Here is a 14,452-nt window from a genome sequence, read left to right on the forward strand (position 1 = left end):
TTTTGTTGTTGTTTTTTTTTAAATCAGCAGTGGGGCAGCCTCCTTGTAAACAAAGCGAGACAGAAGAAGACACCATCGAAGTATTGCTTTTGACTTTGAAATGCTATATTACTCACCACTAAAGGGTACACTCCAATCGCAAACACTGTCAGGCATATTACTTTTGTGTTGATGCAGTATTTTAAAGATCTGAGTGTGGTGGTGTTATGTTGAAAATATGTTGGTGCTGTTCTTATTTTTAAATGTGCAGATATGTTAAATCTTTGTTGAAAGTGCGTTGGTGTGGCTCTTATTTCTGATGGTTCTGTAACCCAACAGATTAAAAAATAAGTTTTAAATAAAAACAAAAATGTAAAAAAGTTCCATGTAGCATCTTTCTGTATAAATATGTGATGTTACAACATGGGTCTTACAGTCCGGTGCAGCCTATACAGTACATGACATGAATTTTAGGGAGAATTGTATTGACATGACCTTGATGGGAATATACCTTTCTACAAACTTTTGGAAATGTATCATGACAATGAGGTGAACGTGTAACAGCTGTATTCAAATAGGTGATGTAATTTAGAACGTTGCTCAAATAAGACACAGCCTCCCATGGAGAGCGTCTGGCAGGAAGGTTGGTGTTCTCACTGGGGACTCGTTACCTAATAATCTGGCCCTGCAGGTGTTCCCGTTGAGGTCAACGATCTGTAAGAGCCTCATCTCAGCTCTACGTCTGCCATCAGGAAAGCACTTTCATGAGCTCCAGTGCCCACAGATCAAACTACTTTTCCACTATCATTGATAGTGACGAGTACCATAATTCCTCAAATATGACATGCACTTTTTTACCAAAAACGAAGCCCCAAATTATGGCTGCGTCTGATAAACGATAATTCAAAAATTATTCATTCATTTTTTATTTATTTATTTTTTTTAATTTGACACCATTTGAGGAAGATGGATTTGGCAATCACATACGCACAAATGTGCATTTTTATACTGGCCATATTCTTACAATAATTACCCTAACAGGAGCAGACGTCAGTTGGTTGTTAGCAGCAATTACCTGTTGCACCAAAGAGCAGCTCATGTCCGCTGAGGTTTTATGGCATTATTTTCAATAAAAGAACCGAGCTGACTGACTTCACTGACCACTCACAATGTGAGAGATCTGAAAGTCACTTAACGTGCAACAAATATATGACTCACGGATATGAACACAAAAAAATAGGAAGCGTCTAGGAAGATGAGATCTATTTTGCTGTAGTTTTTACATTGTTTTGGTGCGTTTTATACACAGTAGCATAGAAAATACCAGAAAATGACCCCAAAATGAATGGTGCATCCTATACACAGTTGTGTCCAATATTTGGGTAATTTTGATTCTTAATTTGGTCCATCCTGTATTATTTTGTTATTTTGTACAACTATATCAACACATTTACTTGAATGCCTGTTCGAAGAGATTGGTTTAAGTCCTAAACTTTACATTACAAAATCCTAATGCCATCTACAAGAAAACAATGAAAATAAATAGTAAGAGAACCCATAACCTGGCACATAAACATGTGCACCGTGAATTAGCTCTTACCGTGGAATTTCTAACTAAAGTTCAAAATTCAAAACAGCCTTATGCACAATGTCAAGTAAGACTTCATCATATTTCAAAAACCTCTACTAAGCGACTGTCAAATGTAATTTTTGTGTTGCCTCTTTGACACTTTGTGATGGAGTCATGGATGATGACATACACTGTAAAAATAAATTGTAAAAAATAAACTAACAATCTAGTCAAATAAGCTGATTTTGGTTACATTAACCTGATTGGTCGGAATTTAACCTATCCTGTTCGTTATATGAATACCAATTTTATTGGTTAGACAAAACAACCAACTAAATTGGTTACCGAGAGTACAATTTAGTATCGCGTTTGTAACTGGTGTTCACATTACATATATTATATCATGTAGTCAAATCCACGTGGCATGATAGTTGAATGGTTAGCATGTCCGAATCCTGATCTCGAATTCAAATCCAGTCATATGGCAATTCATGTGTGGGTATTCTGATTTCTTTCAACACTCAAACAATATGTGCAGTGGGTGAATTGACTACTCTTAATTGTCCCAGGTTTGAAAGGCTGCTGACCTACAGGATTTTTCTTGGAAGTGAGAGAAAATCAACCAATATCTTGGTCAAAATGAATAGTTTGTATTAGTTGGCCTGATCACCATAATAGATTGGTAGAAAACGGTGCAATATTAGACGAGTAGTTTTAACCCAAGGATCTTTCAGACACATAAGGTCACACTAGTTTGGTGAATTTAAAACTTGTTTGTTTTGGTAAATTAGATTAGTCCGTTTCGAAAATGTACAGTAGCTTCGAGTTTAAATGACTTTACTGTAAATGATGAGCTAACTCAGTTTTTGCAGTTTCTGTTTGTCTTTTTTGAAGTTTTATGTTGTCTTGGACCAACCAAAAGATTTATGACAAGAGATAATACTTTACATTTTCAAAGTTAAGGCATGGTGTTTTGTTGTTTTTTGTTTTGTTTTTGTACCTCCTTCCTGTTATATTTGTTTGACAAGTATAAAACTAGAAGCGTGAATCATGTATGTAACACAAATCACTGTGCCACATGTCACTTGATTTGTGTTGGATATGTTTCTAGTCCTTAAAATGAATGGGTGAAATTAAACTTTCCTGGAGTTTTACAGTGTGCCAGTTTAAGTACAGAATGGATTCGGTTTTCAAATATTGAAATATAAACAATCCCCAGCTAAAAATTATGATATCTAGATACCTATATTTAGATTAACATAGTCTATGCTCAACAGGCAACAAGCAAAAATGCAGAAGCAGCATGTACAAACGTTTGCTTGCCTAATGACTAAATATCTTGTCAAACCACCTTTATGACTTTATGTACCTGTACACTGTAAATCTATTGTGGTGCATCTCATCTCACTGTCACAGGAAGCAACTTCACAATCCACAAATTGCGTTTGTGGTAAGAGAATATGTGTTGAACATTTGGCAAGAAAGTAGTAGAAGTGAAAGATTACACATTATAGTTGTTCCCTTGCTGGTATAAAAAAAAGAAACATTTGAGAAGAGGATCAGTGTCAAGAAGACAAACAACCTTTGACATGTGTCGACACAAGGTCACACACGGGAAATGTGGGAAAAGAAAATATAAGGGCTTTCAGGACAGCTGTCTGAGGCTTTCAGCAAGTGGATGAGATGGAAAAAGTAAATACAACTATCACTTCCAAATGACATCTAATACCACTATTTTCTTGGAAAAGTCCAGCTAGCAAACAACGATGACAGATATCTCTTTTCAACTTTATTTTTGACAGATTGTATGCGCATCATTTTAAAATGCCCCGGCAGCAATTGTGTGATTGAGTTTGTATTTTTGTCCTCGAGGAGGGAAATGAAACTGATGATTGCTAAACGAAAAACCAAAAAATGTGCGGGTGGTATTAAATGAATGAGCTTTTGAAAGTGCACTAAACATAAAGGCTATATGCCATTTCACGCATTGGGCTCCTAGCTTGGGCTCACACATGAGTAAGCAAGCTCATACAAGAGGAACAGTTTGCGATTGCATAGAAGACAAATTGTGGTATAGACGTAAATGAAAACCTGACTTATTTTTCTTACACCTGGGGAAGAACAAAAATAAAGCAATTTTATTCTTTACTTCAAGAGTACGTTTTACAACAGTCAATACGGAGTAATTGTGAATTTTTGTTTTGTCTGATCACTTGTGATTTTTTGCAGACACAAGTTTGTTTCATATGAGGAGAACCTATTTTTTCACAGCATATCTACTGGAAACAACTGTGAGTAAAATCACAATTTAAAATGTCAGCAATTATCTAGGGACATAACGGCATTGAGCATTACAGGAAGTCTTGCAAAATTCAACATGTGTCTGTTTCTCCGTGTTATCATTTGCAAATCATAGGAAGCTCCTTTAGTGAAGCTATATTAATTAATGTCCAACTGTATATAAATAAATGAACGAGTAAGAGGTGAACCGCTGCATAATTCATTGGGGGACATCTACTGACAGAGTAGGTTGCAGTGCTCGTGTTCCTGTAGGGCTCGTTCGAGTTTCATCATTTCTCCACAGCTTTCCAAAGGGCAGCTCCTAGATGTCTCAATAGAACAAAAGGTGCAGTACCAACTAAGGAGAAGTGTTTTAATAGCAAAGGCACCAAAAGATTTGGATGTAGTAAATCTTCTGTATCATGGACGAGCAGTATTTACTTTAGATTCAGTTAGTGAAGCTTTAGTTGGTGTTAAATATGAATTGAAGATCCAAAATCCCACCTTGAAATCCCAGATTTTTGGGGGATGATTTATGAACAAGTCGCAGGAACCCTCTGCCTCTCGCAAAAATGTGAATACGATATGATTGTACCACCACCACTCTGCGCCAACTAGCAACCGGTTGTTAGAAAACCTGTGAATCAAGCTTGACATTTTTGTGTATTTAGCCTTAAGGAAGTGCACGCAACAACCAAGCAAGGCTTGTCACTCTTGTTTGGTACCCAGAAGATTCTGCTGCCATATGATACCAAATAAAGTATGTCCTGGTATCTGTCACAATGCAGTCTTGTAAAATATGCACAACTGCCACAGAAACTATGTCAACGTAAGGTCTTTGCTGTCGACAGTAATTCCACAACAAAGTGGCCAGAAGTGGCGAGGGTTCACTGTATTCAAATGATTACATCCTTAATGAGTTCCTCAACAGGGTAAAAATAATAGCAAATAGCAATAGCCATGCATAGACCAACATTTGGTACACAGTCCATATGAATTATTTTTGCACTTGTTTTAATCAATGGAATATCACCCACTTAAAAAGTTGATTTTTAAATAAGTGAAAAATAAGATGAATACTTATGAGCAGATTTCAAACCAGTCTGTATGTCTGATTATGGACAAATTCATGAGTGAAATGGGGAAGATTTTCCAGTTTTACCATCTGTAAACAAAAGTGCGTTTGGCAAACTAATTCCTCTGGCTGCTGTTTTCCAAAATGCCATATTTTAATGAACATGAAACACAGTTTAAATGTAGGGAAAAGTTGAAAAGCCATGAAAAAAATAACTATATTTGTGGGTAAGGTTTTGACAAAATTGAAGTGAGCACTCAACTGACTGACCAGTTCTTCAGGCAATTTTTTTCACGTTTTGTTGAAAGGTCATTATTATTAAAATTATTTTGTTTTTCTAGAGTAAGATTAATTTACTACACCGTTTATTCCCTCGACTGCCTTTCAATCTCACACCTTTCGGCACAGTATTGCTATATGAGCATATTGTTACTCAAACAACTAAACTAATTAGCGACAACCTTTTGACTCAAATCATCCGGTCATCTTGAGATGGCAATACAGGACTTCATGGCTCCCAATCTTCAGCAGTTTTGTTCTCTGTACTACTACTGTGCCACTGTGCTACTTCCACTGTAGATAAAAACCAAGCCGCATCACCATTAACGGCAGTATGAAATGTGGAGGCCACATTGTACATTCTCGTATATTTTGAGACAATTGGAGAGGCCCTTACCTCTCCCTCGACCAACTAAATTGGCCATCCGTCATAATAAGATAAAATCCAAATTCTGTGCTAGACTTTGGACGGCTGTCCTTGCTCTATAGTAGATGCTTTCTTAAACCTCAAATTATAGGAGAAAGGGGACAGTGGCAGAATGTCCCCCACCACAACGTCCTCCACATCTCCTTGAAACAACTCTTAAGTGGCTTAGAGTGGTCTTAGTTCCCTCCACAATAAATTGAAGTAGACAGTGTAAGAGATGGTCTGACTTGAATGTAAGGCCTTGTGAAAGCTTTCCACTGCCGGCTATTTTATGAAGGATGTGGTGTGGTCAGGTCAGCACCCTTCAAAATATTCAGCGTCATTCTGGCACGGCTATGACTCTTAGCTGAACCAATGAAGTTACAAGAGTGGGCAAGAGTCACTAATTAGGTGAGAGTCTCTTGCTGTCTCAGCTCGGCCACAAGTGATCCCCTGATAATGATACATGTCCACTCTACTAAAACAGAGTGTCAGGCGCCAGACACAAAGGTTGGTCAACAAATCTGTGGTCACATGTGACTCCTAAAGCTAAGAATATTCAGAAATCACAGCATGTTAGCATTAATTACTTGCACACAATCTATTTGTACGGAGAAACGTGTTTCTACACCTTGCACACGACAATAAACACTTTGAATCCTGAATTTTAATAGCCATCAGGAGCCATAGTTCAATAGCCAGGTAAAAATAATTAAGGCTGAGGTCTAAATGGAGATAAAATGGCTGCACTGCTCACTAAGTATACAAAAACTGGTACAACTGAAGTATACATTCTGAAGTATACGTGAATATAATTATAACTATATAAAGGGCGAATGAAATCGAACTTTCCCTCATGTGATTTCTTCTAATATGACTATAAATATTTGAAATGACAGCGTGGAATTTTACCAGAATTTGAACAGATGCCTCGGAACATCAGAGATAATAATTTACAGTTAGTTTAACTCTGAACTATATACTTTCAATGTGCCAGAAAGTGTACTAATTAAGGCTGGGCGATTTTCCCTAAAAATAAAATCTCAGATTTTATTCCCCCCAAAATATCAATCCCAGAATTTTTCAGACCCCCTCTCCTGTTTTTTAAAAGAAAATAACTAAAATGACAGAAATTCCAAAACAAATTCTGCTTTTATTTTAGGTAGCCCTTATTGTATATAACGCCCTCTTAGATTTAAAATGCAAAACATCTGCCCTGCATGGAAACATTCTGTAGCATAGTCGAGAATGTATGAGATTGCTAAAGTGCAAACTTAAAACTTTTTTTCAACTTTGTTAAAGATAAACATTGCGATATTGGAAACTAAATGCCTTGCAGCAAAATCACTTCATGTATTTATCATACATTGTGATTCTGATGCAAATAAAAACATGAATTTCATTGTTCATTACAACCTCATTGAGTCTAATCGTCATGCCAAAATGTACTCGTTTGCTCCGAAAATGTCATTTTGACCATATAATTCAATACGAGTGTATTAATGAAAATTAAATGCATTGCAGCCAAATCTTTTCATTTACAGTGCTTATCATAAAATGTGATTGTAAAGCACATACAAGCATTAATTTTATTGTACATTGCATCCCCATTACAATTTACACTGCAAAGCTTGGCCGTTTACATACGCATTCAAGTTGACGAAATAAGTTTGTTATGCTGCTGCCTTTTGTAGCAACGGACTTCGAACAAATGTTGCAGCGATACTTACTACTCCACATCTGTCGCTGAAAACTCAAACGACTGACACACCACTGATGATACAACTTCTGTCTTTTACAATAAAACGGCTCGCTTGGAGAGTGGACAACTTTAAATAGCTAGGGGTCAACCTCCCAAGTGACCTGTCCTGGGACTGCCACACATCAGCAGTGGTTAAAAAAATGCCCAATTACGCCTTCATGGCCTCAGGTGCATGGTGTGAGGCAAAACACCATCAGAGACTTTTACAGAGGCACCATTGAGTCTTCTGACCAGCAAGCTTCACAGCCTGGTATGGCAGCTGCACAAGGAAGAACCGCAAGGCATGTAAAAGTTTCGTATAATTCCAAATCCCAAGTCTTAAAATAACTAATCATATAGACTTTTCTGTTTACTTACAAGCCAAGAGTTCTTGTCTGAAGTTCATGAAAAAAAAGAAAAAAAGGAGGGGCACCCTGAACTGGTTGCCAGCCATTTGCAGGGCACACAAACAACCATTCACACAACCAATCACACCTAAGGATAATTTCGTACGTCCAATAAACCTGCCATATATGTTTTTAGAGTGTGGGAGAAAGCCGGAGAGAACCCAAGCTGGCTCAGGGAGAACATACAATCTCTACACAGGACGGCTGGAGCGAGATGGATTTGAACTCGAGTCCCTGAACTGTGAAGCAGACGTGCTAACCACTCTTCTACTGAGCCACCCATGAACTAAACACATGACCAAAAATCTCACAACTGGAAACACAATTAAAAACCCAGAAAAAGCCCAAAACAGAAAAGTACAAGAAAAAAAACCTACTGACCCGCAACAAATAACCCACAAATACCAAGAGCACATGACAAATTATTATTCTTATTATTATTATGTTTTACTTTAAACTGTGCTCAGCAGAACATTTATTTCCTCTTCCTACTTCTCCTCCAAACGTCTCCCCCCAAATTTGGGTCCATGAGACAAATTTGTTGTCTGTGACAGCACATCTCCGTCGGCATGGTGTGTTAAAAAGTGAACAGTGAGACCAGCAATTGTATCAGGCTATCAGCATCAAAGTGTGCAGTCATTTATGTCGATATGGAAGTGCTGCAAGCTAGCAGTTAATTTATGCTAGACGGCGCTAACAGTGACTGAGCCAACAGTAATCACGGCAAGACATGTTGTATGTCAGTATTAGCGTAATTAAGTCATTTGTTATTAGCGTGAATTGGTGATTGGAGGTAATTGTGGAATTATGCCGTGCTGTTTTTAGCGCAACCGGGAATATCTTCAAAATAAAAGTGTACCCAGCCATTTGTGTCCATATATATTATTTGGTAAACTAAGCATTATGCTCTCTTTTCCAGTGCGATTTACTGTCATGAAAAGCATTACAATTGTGGCGCTGATTAGCTTGACATTTTTTTTCTAACGTTTATGCTAATAAGTGGGAAACTGGGGAAAAAAATAACGCCTCGGGCACTTTTTTGCAATGTGGTATTCAAATTACTCGAGGAACTGTTTCAGCCCATGTATCATATTGAAAACTAAAACTAAAAATGCAGGTAAAATTTGATTGTGACAATTTCCTGTAACAAAATCAGTTCAAATGCTTGACTTGTATAAATGAAACTACTAATCAATGTATTTGCCTTTTGTTGTCCATTCAAAACCAATACTTAATGCCATGAAAAACAAAGCCAATCGTGTTGACCACAAACTCTCTCTAGAAAGAGATGTTTTGGTCTCGCGTTTAGCTATTGAGAGATAACACAGCTGATGAAAGGCTAATACATTTTTAATGCCGTTGGAACACATTTGGGGTGGAAACAGAAGGCTGGCATTCTTAGGATACTTGTGTCCAGATGTCTCAAGGCTTATGCATCAATTTGGCTTTTTCTGGAAACATTTGCCTGGCCTACTTAATGCTGCGGAATCCTGCTACATATCCCACATTTTACTTGAAGGACAGCCAACTGTTTAGTGCTGTTTTGTCCAATCTATGTAAACAAGAATACCTTTAAGTGTTTATTTTAGGAACAGCAGCAGAGGTATTCATGTCAAGGTAATGACTATGAACACAAAAGGACAACACCTGTCCTTGGAGGGTGCATTTCAGCCGGGATGTCAGAGAATAATGACATCTCTGCTGTCGGGAAAACATCCAGCCTAGTACGATCTCATTGTGTGACATGGCATCGCCATAATTTTCATTTACTTTACTTCTCCAGGGGTTTGTATAAAAAAGAAAAAAGAAGAAATATTGTGCAAATTATAAGTGCAAATTATGAATGTTTTGACAATGATCTTACACCACACATAACGCAAACGTAATCCCAGAAAGACCTTTTAGTCTCAGGTAGAGGGATGCAAGACAGCTGATTCTGTCAACGGCATTGCTTCTCAAATAGTGGGGGGGCACGAGGTGATGCCACGGGGGGGGGCGTGGATGATCCCAGGAAAAAGGCTTTGTTTTTGTCATGTGGAATGTAATTGCAATAAAGTAATAATTTTCATCATTTTCTTTTAGTTTCAGGCACTTTGGTGCACTTGCTTCTTTTTTTTCGTTTTAGACTAAGCTCTAACCCGTAGAAACACGATAAAAATAATAAACAGTTGTTGATAGTTGATTTATATTGCGTTTTTCTGTTGTTAATGTTAAAAAGGATACATGTGTAGGTATACTTAAACAATTTTCATCAATACTAATCTTATTTATAGTCAGTACGTCGACTGGGGAAGGCGCGAAAAGTTTTCTCTTTTCTAACGGGGGCCTGGCAAAATATAGTTGAGAAACTATGGTGTGGTTGTACAATTATTGCTCTCCTATTTGCAACGTCAAAGGGTCAAAGGGAACACGGCACGTTTAAATTAGCATATTTTTCGGGCTATAAGGTCCATCTGATAGTAAAGCACTCTCAATGATTGTCAATGAACAGGTCTATATTTGGAATTGTTAATATACGTATGTGGTGCAACATTATCAAGTGTGCATGGTTATAAGGCAAACTACTGCATGTTAAGGGAAACAAAACTATTGATTTTGGGGACAATTGAAGAATTTATAGTGCGTCTCATAATCTGAAAAAATACGGTATTCTTTATCTCAAGACTTCTTCTATTAGTAAACTATAGCCTACTAGATTTTGTTGTTGTTGTTTTAAGAATCCCCAAACAACAAAGCATGAGACTAAAATTCAATGTATTGAACAATGTCACCATGGGGATTGTACCAATCTAAAAACTGCCCACCAAAGTGACCCAGTGTGAGCGAATCATACGCTAAGTGCTGCCATCTGCTACCTGTCTGTCATTTAGACTTTTCAATCATTGCCATGCAGCTTGTGTTTGTTGCTGCAGCTTTTATTATTCTTGTGAGACCACAGGAGCACACATGTCGTCTTCCTTCCCCACAAAATAAATACACCAAACCAGCAGTTGTTTCGCCACACAGGTCCCAACATTCCGCCCCAAAAATCCCCAAATGTTCACACCTGATGGACTGTTTGTGTTTTCTCACCCTTTTGCCCTCCTTGCCTGGTTCCCCTGGCTGGCCAGGAATCCCATCCAGTCCCTGAGGGGAAAATATGGATTAGAGTGCATCACAAGTCTACTTCATAGCTTGCGTTTTAGGGGGAAAAAAAGTAGCCGTATGACATTAGACGGTCCAATGGCCAACCAGTGAAAATGCACCTACACATTGGTGTTTCTCTTTAAATTGCAGCATATATAAAATACAACTTTGAACCAGATTTCAACACACATTTTACACCTCCAGCTTTGATTGATTTTTATAATGAGTGCAAATGCTCAGAGATCCAATTTGTGAGTCAAAATTAAGTGTTGCCATTGATTGCCAGAGAAGACAGTGTGCGTATGAATGTTCACTTTCATTGGATATATGATGTTTTTAATCAGTTACCTTCTCTCCTTTGTCACCACGGGGTCCCTGAATGTAAAAAAAAAAAACACGGGAAAATGTATTCAGAGAAATAAAAAATGAATATCACTTAAAACCATCATCAATTGCAAGTCTCAGGAAATGAAAAACAACTACCTGATCTCCTTTGTGACATTCTTTTTCAGCCTAACAGTCAAACAAACAAAACAAGTCAGTCATTATGATTTCATAGATTTCATTCACTATGCGGACAAAATACCGAGACATCTATTTATTATACCTGCAGTTAATGAAAATGGAAATAGTGCTTGTATACATTTGGTTCATTAAGAAGTGTGTTTTTTGTCTGTATGACTTTACGTACATGATCAAACAACACAAGTTGTAACATTTCACTAAGGCAACATAACTGATAGCGTGATAATTGACCATGACCTCCATGACCCTGAGTGAAGTGGGAGCATGGTTATTACAAGTGGCAAGACAGTCTATTGCCCACCACCCGGAAAGAGAAAACAGGCATTCATCCTCAACCGGGCAACAAAATGGACATAAGGCCATCTCAGTTTTCAACTCCAAGCCAAAGGAATAGTGTTGTGTTTCACTTGGCATCCAAGAGTCAAAAGCTGTTGACTTTTCTTGGAAACAGCTGCCGAAATATTCGCCCCCAGCCCATGTCCTCCAAATTAGTCAGAGGCCTTGTTCGGAGGAGGAAAGTTAACAAGATGACAAACAGCTTAAAGACAGTTGAGGCAACAAGCTTTAGGACAATCATTCAACATAAGCATCTGGTCATGCCTTGGAAGTTCTAAGCTTATATACAGGATATGCTGTGATTTTCCTAACCAATATTAAAGATAGAGTGTCCTTTTTCAAAAGGGTAAACTCTATGCTCCGCGCTGACCTCTAGTAATGTGATTATGATGTATACATATTATTTCTGTTTCCAGAATTTTTCAACATTTTCACTTCAAACTTTCTGCTGTTTGTGTTGTGCAGATCCATTTCAGCGCATGAGTTAGCTCGATGATAGCAAGTAGCAATATAATATGCTACCTGGCAGATTAAGAGTGCTAAAAATTAACATGAGCTCATCTCTGGCAGGCGGACATAAAGGAGTGAAAAGTGGCATGGATTATAAAGATTTATGACTGGCAAGGATCTAAGAAAATCATAATCTAAATGTAAAGCATTGAAACGATGAGTCACAGAGCACGTTTTTCACAGGTGTTTGAAAAGTTTGACATTCAAACATTGGTACCTCAAAATCTCTGAATGTGACACGTGCACTTTTGTAATTAGCATAATTCCCCAAATAAGACTCAGCTGTGTATAAGACGCACCTTTATTTTTGAAGTCAAATTCTGGTATTTTCTATGTTACCATGTATAAGTCTCACCAACAGTTAGCAAACTATAGAATAAATGTCCTCTTGTAAACTTTTCATATTTTCCTGTGTTCATTTCCGCAAGTTACACATTTGTTGCGCGTTGGTTAAGCGTTTCAGATTTCCCACTTTGTGAGCGTTTGGTGAACGCCTCGCAACTGTAATATTGACTGCACTCGAAGCTGTTGTTTTTTTTCTTTTCCTTGCGATGCAGTTCAAAATCATTTTACCATACTAAATATTTCCGAAGTTGAGCAGCTTCCGTGTTTCACCAAGTTTATGATTTTTTTATGCCTAAAGGCGGCAATTTATAAATGAGTCGAATGGAGTACCTTTCCATGTTGTCTAACCGGTGCACTCGTCATAGAATCAGCGAGAGACATCATTTTTTTCCTCTCAGTTTTCATAATATTCCTAAGTGTGATCAAGGATGGACTTGGACATTGGTTCAGTCTGCCCGCTTCTTTTCTTGAAAAGAATACCGTAACAAACTCAGCTAACACAAGCTGCTGTTAGCTGCAACAGACACTTGATTCTATCAGGCAACTGACGCTGCCCCCCTCTAGCTCGTCCCATTATGGTAATTATTTCAAGTAATAATACCGTCGATATAAAAATGCACATCTGTGCATAAGAACTCCACTTATGTGGCTGCCACATCAAGCTTCCTCGAATAATGTCAAATTAAAAAAATAAAAATTAAATACAAATCTCATTTTTAAGTTACCATTTGTAGGACACACCCATATTTTTGGCCTTCATTTTTTGAAAAAAAAAAAAAAAAAGTGTCTCATAATTGGGGAATTATGGTCATAAATTTGTGTATACTTGGAAATTCAATTCGGATTCAATTATATGCTTTTGGAGTGTGAGTGTTCTCAGAGGCAGTGCAGTTTCCATTTTTTTGAATTCATAACGTTTTCTTGTCAGATCTGTTGAAATACCCCATCGCCACATAACCCTCGCGTGGTTGGATACCTAATACTCGCGAGAATATCGATTTACCGATACTCATGAGCGTTTCGATATATCGATACCGCAAATTATTCCAGTCAACATGAATTCATGTGAATTACAGTGAATTAATTTACAATTATATAAATTAAATACATTTATATTAATTATATTGATATTAAAATATTTATATTATTTTTTTTATTAAAATTTATATTAATTAATTTATATAAAGACAGTGGTCTAGCACCTGAGCCTGTCAGGTGATTTTTTGAGACAAAACAGCAAGACCAGAAGCTCTGCAAACCCCCAAACTGCAAAATCGCTCTCTGCAGCCTGAACTTTGGACAGTCTGCCTTCTCCAATAAGTTGTAAACTCTGGAACAACTTGGATTTTTAAGATGATCACTTCCCAAACTACATGGCTCGAGTAGAACTAAAACTGTACTCGTCTGTGCATACACTATGACCTGTACATGCATCGTCTCAGCTGCAAGCCAGTAACTACAGTATATCTGACTGCATTGTCCCACTCAAGTAAAGTTTCATTCATTCATACATTTGGGTGGATTACAAAAAGTTAAAACGTAAAGACAACGTATCAGCCTCCATTCCCAGTCTAAAAGCAAGAAGTGAAAACAGATGAAAATACAGCAAGTTCCTTTAGCTCTAACACCCTCTATGAGCGGGAGGACATAGCACTCTAAAAGAAGACAACATAAGAAGGAAGGAAGTGTATTGTGAACTTACAGGCAGCCCTGGAGCTCCAGGCAGACCAATATCACCCTGTGAACCAAGACAATAATAATTAATGAAATTTCAGTCAATGGTGAATGAAATATGCCAATGTCTTATGGGACTAGTGCATCACTAATGAAAAAAGCTCATGAATGCTCTTTGTATAAAACTATCATCTCTGCT

At 37.5% G+C, this 14,452-nt stretch overlaps 1 protein-coding gene across 1 annotated transcript in view; it reads right to left on the bottom strand.

The window, feature by feature from the left end:
- Window positions 1–14,452, bottom strand: part of col19a1 (collagen, type XIX, alpha 1) — a 138,486-nt gene that overhangs the window by 88,657 nt on the left and 35,377 nt on the right. The window contains exons 13-16 of the mRNA XM_088421108.1: window positions 14,282–14,317; window positions 11,347–11,376; window positions 11,212–11,238; window positions 10,810–10,863 (exon numbers count right to left, since the gene is read on the bottom strand). Of these exons, the coding sequence (XP_088277234.1) occupies window positions 10,810–10,863; window positions 11,212–11,238; window positions 11,347–11,376; window positions 14,282–14,317 (147 nt within the window). The remainder of the gene's footprint in view (window positions 1–10,809; window positions 10,864–11,211; window positions 11,239–11,346; window positions 11,377–14,281; window positions 14,318–14,452) is intronic.

Source organism: Hippichthys cyanospilos, chromosome 8, assembly GCF_059441005.1.
Source record: "Hippichthys cyanospilos isolate Australia breed blue-spotted pipefish chromosome 8, RoL_Hcya_1.0, whole genome shotgun sequence".
Lineage (NCBI taxonomy): Eukaryota > Metazoa > Chordata > Actinopteri > Syngnathiformes > Syngnathidae > Hippichthys > Hippichthys cyanospilos.